This window comes from Rhinolophus sinicus, linkage group LG09 (genome assembly GCF_036562045.2).
Source record: "Rhinolophus sinicus isolate RSC01 linkage group LG09, ASM3656204v1, whole genome shotgun sequence".
Taxonomy (NCBI): Eukaryota; Metazoa; Chordata; class Mammalia; order Chiroptera; family Rhinolophidae; genus Rhinolophus; species Rhinolophus sinicus.
Genome location: NC_133758.1, coordinates 45,435,705 through 45,451,328, shown reverse-complemented (window position 1 = coordinate 45,451,328; position 15,624 = coordinate 45,435,705). Strand labels below are relative to the sequence as shown.

At 38.8% G+C, this 15,624-nt stretch overlaps 1 protein-coding gene across 1 annotated transcript; it reads right to left on the bottom strand.

Moving 5' to 3' along the window:
* Positions 1-254: 254 nt before the first annotated feature.
* Positions 255-9,225, bottom strand: LOC109460397 (myosin regulatory light polypeptide 9). Its single transcript, XM_019755718.2, is given in 5 exon segments — positions 255-710; positions 713-735; positions 3,254-3,415; positions 3,899-4,097; positions 9,090-9,225. Coding segments are annotated over 4 exon segments (507 nt in total). The 5' UTR covers positions 4,083-4,097; positions 9,090-9,225; the 3' UTR covers positions 255-572.
* Positions 9,226-15,624: the final 6,399 nt, after the last annotated feature.

Sequence of the window (15,624 nt, the reverse complement as noted above, 5' to 3'; positions counted from 1 at the left end):
AAATTCTACAGGAAATTATTTTTAAAATTGGTAGACAAAGTGCAGGAAACCCAACAAAGGCAGTTAAAACTGGATTTCTTTGGGAGGGGAAGGAATGAATAGAGGTGATACGATTGTTAGGAAAACTGGAAGGAGTAAGGGAAAGGTCTAATAACCATACCATTATCTAGGATTTGCCTCATCTACCTGTATTTGGAAGATGCAACTAAAACTAATAAAAGCCAATTTTGGTAAATAAAGAAGTTTTAAACAAGTAAGTTTTTATCATAAAGTTTAATTATGGTTCAGAAAAAATTTAGTGAATAACTTTCTCTGAAAAAATATATTGACTCTGTGTAGACTGCAGTTATTTTGGGGGAGGTAAGTTAAATTACCCTATTTTCTATTTTGAAAATGACAAAAAAGTCCCATTTCCAGTCTGATTATAGAGATGCATGTACCCAAAATGGCTGAGAATAAATACAAGAAAGGCAAAAGCTGCAAAGCTAGGGCATGCTATAAGCTCTAAGGGAAAGTCTCAGAAATTCCCAAAGTGGCGACAAGGAACATTTGGCTGGAATTTGGAGTTCTTTTCAGTCATCTTTGTCTTGCTTCATGTTTAAGGATGCACATGAACTCAAGGTAATTGCAATGTCAGTAGGTCCTTCTCTATACAGCTCATCCACTTCCTCGTCTGTAAATAGATCTCCCACTGTTGTCAGCAGCTCTCTCTCAGGTAATCTTCCTGAATGGAGCCTAAAGAATAAAGAACTGGGGTTCAGAATACATACTACTCTGAGGATTAATTACAAGGAGGATTTGCACTTGACAAAACATGCTCTGTAAGAACTATAAACATGCAAATACATGAAATGTGGGGTCTCCACACCCTTAAGCCAGCCTCAGCAGTCAGTTGCCTAGAAACTGCCTAGTTGCTTAGTGGCATTAACCTGCTCTGTTCTATCAAACTCCCTCCACATCCATCTCCTGATCTCTTCCTGATAGGAGCTAAACCTATGCCTAAACAAAAGCAGTCAAGTATGTTTAAGGAACTTTAAGCCTCATAGTTCCTTAAAGTAGCATGAATGTTCACTATTCTATAAGCAAATAACACTAAATCAATACCACATCATAAACATGAATAAAGTACTTCAGTGAAAAGAATACCAGAGTCTTGAGGTCCAGTTTTAACAAGCTATGTTATTTCAGGCATTTCACTTTACCTCTGACGTTTTTTTTCAATATATGAAATGAATTTTTTTTTTTTTTACAAATCTAGTTTAGATTTAATAACAAATATGGCTAGGTTCAGGATGTGCAAAAACACTGAACAAATATTTGAGCATTAACTATGTAATAGCCACTGAATTAGGCACTGGGGATGTGGAGTTGTGAGCTGGAAGGTGTGCTTTCTACTCTGGAATTGTGAAAGCAGGGTTCTCATAAAATCTGACTGCATGTCAAGAATCAGAATCATACAGGGAGCTTAAAAAAAAAATCCAGATGCTACCTTTATTATCTGGCATTGATATTTTTGAAAGGCTACCCTAGTAATTCACATGTGTAATCATGATTGAGAACCACTAATGCTCTAAAAACCAATGGTGATAAATGATAATTCAAGCACAGGGATTTTAAAATTCATAATGTAAAAAAGGAAAAATACGACAAGTTCCTTGAATGTAAAATTAAGCTAAACCATTGATATTTCCTATAAAATGAGTTTAAAGTATAAGGTCAGTTCACGTAAGAAACTCTAGTTTTATGGATTTTTTCCCTAATCAATCCTAGATTTAAAAAAAAAGTTTCCCAAATCTTAGACTTTTAGTTTATAGAAAGAAATCAGCATCTACAGCCAAGTCATTCAACGATCACATAAACTAATCATCGTCTATGGGCAAGAGACTGAGGTAGGTGCTAGAGGCAGTTACAAAGATGGGAACCTTATGCTGATGAAGACACACAGCCAATAACCTGGAAGAAAGGAGAGACTGTGATGATTGGGAATAAGTACACAACTAAAATAGAAGGTCAGAGCATGTGCCAGGAGAGAGATAAATAAAATTGTTTGGAAGTCGAATGAAGGAAGAGGCTGTAAGTTTTCCTCGTAGCAGACGAAAACAGTAAGGCTGTATAAAGAATATGACCATTGAGAGGAGTTTGAAGAATGGATAAGATATTTCCCTTTTATGGTTTTATTCTCCTCCATTAAAGGTAACACCTGCTTAGAGTAAAAAAAAAAAAAAAAAAATCAGTCAATACACAAGTGTCTTTAGGAGGGAAAAAAGCAAGTCTCTTCTGCCTGCCTCTCCCCGCACTCCTTCCAGAAAAACTATTAAGAATTTTGATTTCAAGAGGAGGGAGACAGTGGTATGATGAGGAAGGCACAGAGGCAGAAATGGTAGAGGTAAGTTAGGGTAACAATGCAGAGAGGAGCTTGGAAGGAGATTAGAAAGATGATAGAAGAATCAAGGGTGGTATACGTGAATAGGCCAAAGGAGGCCATATTGTGGGGAGCCTAGAAAGTCAAAGTAGGGAGACTATTGCTTCCATCACTAGACCATGCTTGGACTAAACTACTCCAAATAATAGCCAAAGGGTGTGCCTTTTTTCTCAAAAAACTCGCCACGTGAGTTGCCCCCTTATCTTTTATATATACTCTGCCAAAGGATCAGGCATTTATGTACTTAACTTTTTGGGGTTTTTGAGTTAACCTATGCCAAGCAGTACGCTATTATCTCATTTCCTCATTTAATCCTCACAACAACCCTATGATGTAGGTAATATTATTGCTCATTTTACAAATAAGAAGACAGAGGCTTAGATAAGTTGAGTAACTTGCCCGAAGTCACAAAGCTACTATGCAGAATAGGAATATGAAACCAGGGAGTCTGATTTCAGAGCAAAACGTTACATACCAGATTTAAATAATCTCAGAACTGAGAGGTATCTGATAAATAGGACTGTACTGGACTCATAGCCTATAGCAATTTACGCTTTATCCAAGATTACTCTTATAAAAGTTATTCATTCTACATGTATTTATTAAAAGCCTAACCTTTGTGAAGTTCTCGTAAAGGAGTAACCTAAGTTTCCTACACCTACTAAATTGTAAATCAACATTTAGGGGTAGAGGCAGTGAAGTGAGTTGATGCCATAAGAGAAAAAAACAACAAACAGGAATGGTATAAATTTGAGGGTACTACACCATCACAGTTCAAGTTATTATGTATTTTAGTTACCATAAGTAAATATAAAATCATTTGGTAATTACCAGTTGCTTCTTCATCAAAGCAAGCAAAAGCATTTCTGATGACATCTTCTGGATCTGTACCATTTAACTTCTCACCAAACATCGTGAGGAACATGGTGAAATTGATGGGACCCGGAGCCTCATTCATCATAGCGTCTAGATATTCATCAGTTGGATTTTTCCCTGAACAAAAAAAGAGAGTTATCGTTTTAATTATAACACAAAATGCATCAACTATTCATCATAGTAAACATTTTGACAAGAAATATTACCATTTATACAGTTTGCTGTTTGCATTCATGATAGCAAAAGTATTTGGAAAATAGTCTTCTCAATGAACAGGACCTGTATAGTGAGTCTGGAAATTGTATGCTATTCTATTTGAATATCACAAGGAATAATACCGCTCTCATAATCAAGATTGGTGTTTGCAACACACGTGTGTGCACGGCTGGCCCCTAACCTAATCCTGACACCTGGCCAGAAATCTGCAGGTGCTCCAAGGATCACACTTTGGGAGATGCTGCTCTAGATTTTGAGTGTTACCTAGTAAATTACAACATCATTAGATTGGCTTCACAGAGCTTTAAGACTTAAGAAATAAACACTAACTGTGTTATAAAAATTCTACCTAATACATGTCTTAATATTAAAACTGATCATTACCCAGGGAAGCAAGCATATCATGCAAATCTTCCTTGTCAATGAAACCATCTCTGTTCTGATCAATCATGTTAAAGGCCTCTTTGAACTCCTGAATCTGTGACTGGTCAAACATGGCGAACACATTGGATGTTGCGCGTTGGGGGCGCTTCTTGGTGGTCTTGGTCTTTGCCCTTTTGCTCGACATGGTGGTGTTTAGATCCTAATTAGGAAGGAAGATATAAAAAGACAAAGATTAACAAAAGGTAAAATAAATCAACCTTCCTGACTTGTTTGAGCTACAGAAAAATGTGTCTAAAAATTATCAGGAAGATATATCACTTGGCAAAAATCTCTCTCAATTAACTGGTATCGTAGAACCAAACTACAACTGATACCATTACTCATAGAACCAAACTACAAAGAGAAAAACCAGAATTATGCTTTGAGTTCACTCCTCCTTAGTAATGACATTCAATCAACAGTCCATCAGTAACTTTAAATTCCAAACTACAACCAACATTAATTCAAAGCTCAGAGTATATCAACTAGATTGCATGGCCCCAGTACTGCTGTATAGCCTAATAAGGATGGATAACCAATTTTACTGGTTTAATAGCAATACAGAAACAAGAAACAAAATAACATAGGTACCCTGGCAGAAACAGTGCCAGTTCTATACTTCAGTGCTGTGGGAGTATTGAGGAATTCTAATTAATCTTCAGCAGGTCTGTCCTTCTGCAGCCCTCACCTAAACTAGCTGTTCCATTCTTAAGTGGACAGAAAGTAGGAAGGAAGACTAACAGATGGAACAGGTCTTCCCAATCCTTATTGCCAAATATCGTTCTTCCACTTGTAACTAACATTTCTTATTGCACCCTCACTTCTGGAATCAAAGCAGTTCAAGAAAGATATTTGTTGAAAGGCTAACAGGAAATATAGAAAACTGTGAAGTTAATTAATCTGTAAGTAAATTTTAATGACATTTCCACTCTGTCTAAACCAATTTCTTGCAGAGCCAAGCTAAATCACTTGTGACTAAGTCAGAGCACAATAGTTTTTAAAGCTAACTTAGTTTCTTAGAAAGTTTTAGAAAACATTTTAAGAGATATGGAAACTATCTTTGCTCTTTAATAATCTACTTTTTTTCTAATAATCTAAATTTATCTCTGTAAAATTTAAGTTAAAAATCAAAAGAGTACCTAATACCTAAAATGGTAAGGCAATTTTCCTTTTAGTACTCAATCTTTAAAAGACTACAAAATTTTGTTTGGAGTTAAAAATCCCATAGTCATCAGATAATAAAGTTTTACCGTACCATCCTTCAGAGTTGAGGTGGCGATGGTAGCCTGCAAGACCTGTAACCAGCAAGACTAAGACACTGTATTGAGTTATATTCTTCCAAGCAAGTCTAAAATAGGCACTACTGATTTCACTCTGACCAGCATAACAATTTTAAAGCTTACGTTGTGAAAACAACATTTAGCTATGATGTAGCAAAACACTATGCCCTTGCTCTAAAAATAAATCTGTGGACTGCAAAGAATGAAGCACTATCTAGATCTCAACACTATGATCTTACAATGCTTTGTGTGAGTTTAAAAAGTGATTTCTTACATTCTTTCCTTGATTATACCACATCACACAGACTAAATTCAATTATGGAAATAATTAGAAAAGCTCTGCCTTAGTTTTTCTTTTTTTACGCTAAATCTATTCTTAGATTTTAGCAGGAAATTCCAGAGTCACAAATTTCTCAATTCAGTACAGCAGTCCTTGGCGATATACTGGTATGGTAAGATATACCTTATATAATACATAAGTTAAGGTATATCCTACTCCTTAATTTCCAAGTTTCCCTTAATCACGCTTTAGGAAGCTGCCTTTCATAATTTATCTAAACCATTCATGAATGCATATTTTCATTTTGTAGCACCTTTTAGGGGCAGTAAATCCCATTATTATCTAAACTACATAATGCTGTAAAGCGGTAATTCCCCCCGCCCCCATTCTAAATGTAGTTTTAAAAACTGTAAGGAATTATGGAGTGTATCATTCCCCCATCTCTTAAATGTACTGAAGGACTTGTGGTGAGTGGCTGACACAACAAGAGTGACACATATTTGCCAGTCTGTATCTCTGTTATTTTTGGCATACCATGTCATAGCAAACCAAAGCATGTCTTTAAAAATAGTCTGTTTTGTTTGACAACATTGTCTTCTCCTAAGAACAAAAAAACAGATGAGAATTGTAAATCAAATGGTTGACAACTGATTTTTTAAATCTACAAAACCTCATATTAACGACATTTGGTGGGAGCCCCCTTTAAAAACGCTTACTTTGGGTTATAAAATACCATATGTGTGTATATGTTTATATGTATACACATATATATAAACAACATATATATACACACACATATTTTTTAATTCTGATGTATTTCCTATTAGTTTTTCTTTTAATCAGGCATTCTTTAAATTTGTAAATATAAAAGTTTTTTAAAGTTATAAAGGATTTTTTTGGGGCCAGCACTGACAATGGTCTCATACAGAACTTTTCTTTAGCTCATTCAATACTTAATCAACCTTTAATATGATCAGTTAATCATACTAATGTGCATTAAATGTCACTAGTGTTGAATACTATTTAAGAATTAAGAAATGTAAGGCAATTGTCCTAACTTCAAGCTGAAAATATAGTTGGGGAGGCAACTATAAAGAAATGAGATGATTGGTTCAACTGATGAAATGAGTCACATAGTTTTCATTCCAGAAGTATGACTCTCAAGTTAAAACAATGACAATAATGAAAAATAACTCATAGGTGGTATATGATTATCAAACACTGTGAGTTCAGAAAAGATTTTTATTTCTAAAAGATTCAGGGGGGTGGGTTGGGGAAAGACCTTGAAAAATCCTGTTATAAGCTACTTGACATTCTTAGAATTAAGAGATTCAGATGTTAGTATTAATTCTAACAAATTAAGGTAGTTAATTCTAACAAAAATTGGTAGTGTAACGTTGGGCAAGTACTACCTGGGCCTTTACCTTTTCAAGGAGGTTATATTCCACTCTCTGTGTTTATCTCCTACCAGAAACCTGGAGTCTTTCAGGGATATGGAGTTCAGCTTCACAATCAGTTGTTCCAAAATAAGGAAAGTGTAATAGTTTATTTTTTTCCTACCAAATTAAAAGTATGGGTGGAATAAACTATGGTGGAGAGGGAGCCAAATCAGGAACTTATGATGTCACTTATGATACTGTCATACTCCTTGCAGTAACTCTAGTTTTCTTTCCATTTTACTTTCCCCAATTAAGACTGTAAGGGTCTTCATATAACAAGACCTCAGCAAATGCACAAGTTGCATAGAAATTTGGAAAGCTAGAGTAAAATAAAATTGAAAATATTTCATATATCAACGTTAAGTATTCTTTATTTAGGATGGGAAGATTGCTATGTAAGCACCTGAGTATATTTCCAAGTTATGAGGATCCTCACTCATTGTAAGTTAGAGTCTAGAGTCTATTTCTCAAGCATTTAATGGAAAATCTTAGGTGTGAAGGGATATGTGTTGTATGAAACTTAAAAGGAGGGAGACTTGTAGAGCAGGCTTCTATGAAATACATAATTTCAGATGCATGAGAAAATGAATGAAATGGTTAATAGTGGTAAAGGAGATTCAGTTCAGTTTACCGATCTAAAGGAGTGTAATTTTGTTTTAAATTGAGAGGGGAGTCTTGGTGACAATGAATTCGTGGGGTTTTTTTGTTTGTTTGTTTCTTTTTAGCTTGATTAAATAGGAAGAGAATCATTTAGGAGTTATGACAAAAGGAGATATGCATTTAAGGAAGATGCTGGACTAAACTGTTACAAAAAAATAAAAAAATCTTCAGGATTTCCCCACACACCAACGGCAACAGGAAGATTTTTCAGAATCTCTAGAAACTATGGTTTCACTTATGAAACCGGATTAATCTGTACTAATATTACATTAGATTACTCTGGTCAGAATCAGAGTCCAGTATTTATAAAGTGTTAATAAATGTAAAATAATCTAGAAACTTTTTCTACAGAACAAATTGACAGTATTCTAGGTAGTATGATACATTCTTTAAGGGAAAATTCCCATCTTAGAAAACACTTCCTAGTATTTAGTCAGCTTCCCAAATCCAGACCAAATCTCTCTCATTTAATCAACGCATTTTTTTCAAGCTAAGTATACGTAATTTTTGGTGCCAAAAACAGTTTTTTAAAGTACATTTTCAGGTTGGTTTCCGTTCCAACTAAACCAAGTTTTCAATTCCTGTGCAAACTTCCGGTTGAAGGTAGGACCAGTTCTCTTAAGACCGCCACACCCAAAAAGCTCGTAGCACTTGAATTAGTTGTCAGGGTTCACTTGCCAAAAGCTTCATTTTTGACAATAAAAAGCTTTTCTGGTAAAATTTTATCAAAAGCCTTCCAGAACATGAAACAAATGGTAGTAATTTTAAGGAATTCTTTATATTTGGATATAATTTTTTTTTGTATTTAGTCTCAACTGAACGCATATTTCTGTTCCAAAGTTCTGTAAAGAACTGCTATGTATTTTCATAGGCCTACTCAACTACTTTAAAAGTTAACACTGGCAAACTGACTTAACCCAAAGTCTCCATCAAAAAGGAATATGGTGGTATATTCTGGAGTTTTTCTCAAGCCACAAACTAAACCCCAAACCCCAAATACAACTTTTTAAAAAATCTAATTACAAAAGTGGATATTGAAATGAGGAAGTTGCTAATTTGAGTTGGTGTTCCTACTAAATGTAGCCACACAGATCAACAACAGCTACAGCAGTTGGGGGTGGGGGAGCGGACACCGTGCTACGGTTTTTACGCAAACTCTCTAGATTCGGGCAAGTTTACGTTAGAAACTAAACATAGCCCCGGAGTCAGCGCTGCAGGGCTCGGGTTTCGCGAGGCCGGTTATCGCCCAACTTCCCAAACTCCAAGTTGGGCAAAGGAGCTAAGTTCGCGCCTGGGCCACTTCCGGCCGCGGCCTTCGATCCCGGAGCGGGCCCTGAGGCTCGAAACCGGGGAAACGGCTGGTGGTACACCTGCCCAGGAGCGCTCCGAGCTCCGGAGGCTCGCCGCGGAGCGCCGCTGCCTTCCCAGCCGCGGCCTCGCGGAGACGGGACCGCGGGATGACCCTCGCGCGCCGGACCGCGAGCACCACTCACCCTGCACAGCCGCGAGAATCCGAGTACTTCAGTGACCTCTCTGCGCTTGCTGCAGCTATCACAACCCCACTATACCCAGAGCCACTGAAAACCAACACTTCCGCCCTCCGCTTAGCAAACCGGAAGGAAGTCACCATTCTCGGCCAACGGAGTGGGCCTGACAAAATGGAAAGGTGACGGGAGGGGGATGCAGTTGCCAAGGGGCTCAAAAGGCGCAGTTTTGACCGAGTGCACGGGAAGGAATATAAAGCGGCGATTTAGAGAATATACTAATGTGTAGTGGTTCGTTGGGTCTGATGTCTGAGTTTCCGTGGTTTTTGTATCCACTTTATAATGTATGCATTTCTTCCCCCCTTTCCTATGAGCAGATGGTTAAATCTGTCCTGTGGTCTAGCATCCCCGCACATTCCAGGGCACGGCCAGGGGCGGGGCTTGTCAGCCCAAGTCCTTGTAAGGGAAATCGCGGAGAGGGCTGTACGGACCACGTGACTTGACTTCACCCCGCCTCTGTGCGCAAGATCCTGCGGTTGGGCAGTCATACGCCTGCGCGTGGGGCTCTTTTGCGCGACACGCTACCCCTGTGGGTCCCACTGCAGTGCGTGTAACCCGGTAGGAAGCCTTTGTGCGATCGAGTTGCTCTCTTTGTACAGTGTTATTTTATGAAGAGTGCCACCTCTAACACGGGAGCAAATATTGCTGAGACTTCCTTCCTTTTCAAAAACGTTTGTTGTTTTTCCCACTGGAAGAGTCACTTTGATCCCGATTAACAAGGAGAGTCTGACTGAATCCGACCAGGAAGACAGGCAACCAGCAACAAGAGTTTACTAAATCTCTGCATCTCACTGTGATGCAGACTTGTGGCTTGTTGAAAATAGGAATAAAAAATTGGGCCTATTTTTTCTCAGGTCTTCTTACCTAGGACAACGTCTAATAATGCGTCTTGTTAAAGGAAAAGAGAATGCCCTCCCAGATTCTATCTTTTTCCATCCACAGTCTGATGAGGAAGACTATGGTGCTGATCACCTCATCTATGAAAGAAGTGAATGAGATCCGATAATCCTCAGATCATCATCCTAGCGCTAAAGTTCAGTGCCTAGTTTGGCTCTGTGCCAGAACAGTCCTGAAGTTTGGGGTTGTCCTATGGGTCTTCCCTTAAAAGCTGCTCTTACTTGAATCATTCTGCTGAAAAGAAAGGTAAAACCTACAGAGAAATACACTCAATATTAAGCTACACCTTCAAGGACTTCAGGAGGATTTTATCTATTAACCAATATATTTCTAAGTTAACTTAGAGGTAAAGACAAAAATAAATGCCCCAATTCTATAGAGTGACTGAAACATAATTAATTTCCTAAACTGCCTTGATAATAAGAATCACTTGAAATACTAGTTAAAAATACAAATTATTCAACCCACTGAATCAGAATCTTCTAGGGCAGGTCTGAGGAAGCCATCAATTTAACAGGGGTCCTAAGTGACTTATCATCAAAGTTGGGGACAGAGGTAGATAACTTAGGGCCTAAGGCTTAGGCAGTGACAGCTCAAACTCCAAATGGTGGGTGGGAAACTACAGTTTGTTCTTGATGTTTGGTTTGGGTAGCAGTGGAGCACCTTGCAGTGCACTTACACCTCCACAGAGTGGTGGCCTGCCACCACGGAGAGCTCAATCCTACTACTGTCCTTTCCTTCAGAAAGAAAATTTTAATCCATAATAATGAAATGGATAGTTTAGTTTTCTTTTCAGCAGGAAAGGGAGCAGCAACATTTTTTTGCTTCTGTGGTGTTGGACAATTGCTTTGTTTGTCTTCCTTTCCTTCCACTTAACGAACAGGTAAGCAGCGCCTGCGTTGCCAAGCACTGTGGTAGGGGCTGTGGTTTATGCTTTTTGAAATAGAACATCGTTGCTACCTCTGGGGTGGGAGGGAGTAGAAAGGATTGCAAAGGCACAGGGACTGTCAGGAAGTAACTGTGGAACAGATCATTACAGTACGATTAGGTAAGACCTATAGAAGGAGCACAGAGGAGGAAATAAACCTGTCTGGAGACTTGTGGAAGATGTCCCCCAAAGGACTATTGCAGAGCTGATTCTAGAAGTCAATGGGGAAAAAAAGGAGAGATTCCAGGCAAAGAGAGCAGCATGCTTGATTGTCTGGAGGTGATCAGGAGGCAAATAATATTTTTAAATACTCCCCAATAAAATTAATGCCTAAAACAAAAATTATGGTTTAGGCTTACTTCAACAAATTCTTTAGTTTACTCATCTGAAAAAGGGCATAATAATAATACCTACTTTATTCAACCTGTGTGAGGATTAAGATAATCTATGTAAATTCCTTAGTGAGAAATCATCTTTGGTTGTGTTAAGGCACTGAAATTGGGAGTATGTAGAGCAATTACCCTATCCTAACTAATATACCAATGCTTCGCCTACTCTACAGGAGGAAACAAGCTGAATGGTCACACTTTATATTAATGACTTCAAGTGGGCCTTTAATGCTCATGACATTTCCCTAGTCCTTTCATGCTCCTGCTCTCTTAGATGTCAGTTTTATAATTCCTGTCTTCTCACACTTTCAACGTCTCCCCCATCCTTGCTTTCAGTCTATGACCTTGCTTCTAAGTCTGAGGAAAAAATGGCTCCCACGACATCAACCCACTAGTCAGTATGTATCCCTATATGTTGTCTTTTTCTTTCTCTCCTGTTAAATAGAGAGAAACCCTCCTTACTCCTATGAAAAGCCATTTCCTCCATTTTCTCATTCATGTCACTCCAATGATTCTGCCCTCTTCTTCATCAAGTTCTCTCTCTCTTTCTCATTATTCCCATCAACTAGTATGCTGTAATATGTCCCATATGTGGCAAGCAGAATCATGACTCCCCAGGCATGTCCATGTCCTAATTTCAAAAACCTTTGAATATTTTAGGTTACATTTCAAAGGGGAATTAAGCTTGTTAACGAGCTGATCTTAAAATAGGGAGATTATCCTGTATTATCCCAGTGAGTCCAATGTAATCAATCCCAAGGGGCCTTAAAAGCAGAAGAGGGAGGCAGGATAAGACAGGGAGATATGACTGGAAGAATAGTCAGAGTGATTGTTGTGCGGGAGACCCTGCTCGCTGCACCATTTGTCGTGCAGGGTGGCATGTGGGGTCTCAGCTCCCGCTCCCCACATAAGAACGCAGGATATGGCTAGGCCAAAAAGGAACACCCACGAAGCCATAGGTAGGGGAGTCATACCACAATACTTTCGCTGGCGACTGGGTTGGAGACACGGGAAGCAGGAGCCACAGAATCCACAATCCACACTCTGCCATACTCCATGCATGCTAGCTTAGCCACCATCTTGCTAGCCCCCATTTTCTCTGCTAGCTTAGCCACGGCAGTTATATTAGTGGCCAATGGCTCACTGGTTACAGTTGACGGCCAACTAGCCACAGCTGATGGCCATCCAATCACAGTTGATGGCCATTTACTACCTGAGCCAGCACCTTTCCACGTGAGGGCGAGAGCCTAGAAATGGCACTCCTGGCTCTGTCCCCACAGTGATGCAATGATGCTGGCTTTAAAGATGGAGGAAGGGATTAACAGCTACAGTATATACAATATCAGAGGAGTAGTAGATTGGGGGAAGGGTATTATCACTTTATGAGGAGTGTAAATGTCTAGTACATGGTTCTGTACACCTGAAACTAATTTAAAAAAAAAAGATGGAGAAAGGGGGCCATGACCCATGAAATGGGTGACCTCTAGAAGCTGGAAAAGGCAAGAAAAATGGATTATCTCCTAGAGCCTGTGGGGACGCAGCCAGGAGAGCAGTTTCCAGGCTCTCGGCCTCATGTGGAAAGGTGCTGGCTCGGGTAGTAGATGGCCATCAGCTGTGACTAGTTGGCCATCTGCTGTTACTGGTTAGCCATTAGGCACTAATACAACTGTCATGGCTACGTGGGCAGGTTGGTTGATTGGTTGGCAGAGAAGCGGACAGTGGATTGCACATCATGGGGAGCCTGCTTCCTCTATCTCCAACCCAGCCACCAGCGAGAATATAGTGGTATGAACCCCCTATCCTTGGCTCCATTGGTGTTCCTTTTTGGCCTCACATATCCTACGTTCTTATGTGGGTAGTGGGACCAGAGACCCCCACATGACAAGCCTCTAAAAAGGAACACAGTCTTGCTGACAACACCTTGATTTTTTTTTTTTTTTTGCCCAGTGAGACCCACGTTGGACTGTTAACCTGCCAAAATGTAAGATAATTAAGTTATGTTATTTTAAGCCACTAAATTTGTGGTAATTTGTTATAGCAGCAATAGAAAACTAATACAGACAAAACAGCAACCAAAAAACCCTCTTTCTGAAGCACTTTCTTCCTCCAGCTACTGTTCTATTTCTTTGTTCCCTTTAAAACTCCTCAAAACAGTCACTAATACTCACTGGCTCTAATTCTCTCTTAAACCCTCTATAAGAAGGTTTTTTTCCCCACCACCTCAATAAACGTTGGCTTATGAAAGTCACCAGTGTCATTCATGTCATCAAGGCCAATTCTCAGTTCTCAAACAGGTGTAACAAGGTAATCTCTCACTTTTGAAACATTTTCTTCTTCGAAGAGGCTGCATTCTCCTGGTTTCCCCCCTTCCTTATGGCTACTCTTCAGTCTCCTTTGTCAGTTCCTCCTAATTTCCCCAGTTCCTCAGCATAGCCAAGGGCTCAGTGCTTGGCTCTCTTTTTTGTCAACACTTGTTCCCCAGCTGATCTCATCCACTCTCATGGCTTTAAATACTATTTTAGACAGTGATTGCTCCCAACTATGTATCTCTGGCCAAGACCCCTGCCTGTATTCCAGACTCATTTGTCTAAATATTCACTCAACATCTTCATGAGGAGGCCTACTAGGCATCTCATCCTTCAGACTCTAAAACAGATCTGCTAATCTTACCTCCAAAACCTTCTCTTCCTGCTATCTGCTCTGCCTAGGTTAATGGCAATTGCATACTTTAAGTTGCTCAGGCCAAAAACCTTTGACTCATCTTTGCTTCCTCTTTTCTTTTCATGACCCGCATCCAACCTTTCAAAGTAGTTCCAGGGTCTAGAACAGTAATTAGTGCAAACCTATTCATTAAGTTCTTCAAAATGTATCAGAATATGACTATGTCTCACCACCTCTACTGCTACCATCCTAGTGCAAGTTATCCAAATGCAAGACTTCTAACTGGTCTTCTTACTTCCCCTGTGTTGTGCTTCTACACAGCCACAGAGTGATTCCCTTCAAATCATAAATTAGATCACATCATTGTTCTGCTCAACACTCTTCAATGGTGTCTGACCTCATTCAGAGTGAAAGCCAAACACTTTTCAATGGCAATGAGGCCCGAAGAGATCAGACTCTGGGAACTTCTGTGACTTCATCTCCTACTGCCTACCCTCCCCATATGGATCTTGCTGTTTCTCGAAGAAGACAGGTATTTTTTCCATTTCAACACATTTGCATTTGGTATTCCTTCTGATTTTAATGATCTAATATTTTCATTTCTTTCTACTTCAACTCTTTCAAGTCTTCACTCACATATCACTATCTCAATAACACCTTCTATAGTCATTCTATTTAAACTTTCATGATTCATCTTCCACCTCCAGCATTCTCTTCCCTTGCTTTATTTTTTCCATTGCATTTATTAACTCTGACATACTATATACTTATTTATTTTGTTTACTAACTATATCTCCCACTAAGTTCCATAAACAAGGTTTTTTTGGCCTGCTTTGTTTACTAACTATCCCCAAGGCCTAGAGCAGTAATTAGCACATTACAGGCACTCAATAAATAAAAATACATATTGAATTACTGAAAAGCTGGAAGGTAGAGTATGAGGGGAAAATGGTAGAAATATGGGGCCAAAGGGGTAAGCAGAGACCATATCCTGAATGGTCTTGAAGTCATGTTTCTGAAGGTCAAAGGGATACCCCTGATCTGTCTTGAGTATAGAATGAATATGGTCAAAATAGTATTATCTTCAAATCACTCTGATAGTGTAGAGGATTAGCAGAGAGTAAACCTGGGAGAAGAACAATCAGGATATCTGACAGATGGTAATGCCGATCACTGAAATAAGGAACATGGGAAGAAATAGTTTGGAGTATGGGCTATGGTAATGATAAGAAATGACACAGTTTTGGACATTTTGAGGTTTAGTGGATTAGAAGACAGTACTGAGGCATTCACCAACACATAACACAAAGAGACAAAAAGATAATATAAAAGAACTGTCAAAAGTTATGGAGGATGTATTGAAATAATCCATTGTGTATTTCATAGGAAATCCAGAACAAGATACAAATGAGAATGGAAAACAATATTAAAAAAGGTAATGATTGAGAGTTTTCCAGAATTGAAAGAAAGTCAAAAAACCTTTATTCAGATTGAAAGTGCACTCTGAATATGAAGCAGGAAAAATAAAAGTAAATATATACCAAGTCACATCACAGTGAATTTTAGAACATATAGGGTAAAAGGAAAATAGTAAAAACTTCCAGAGAGA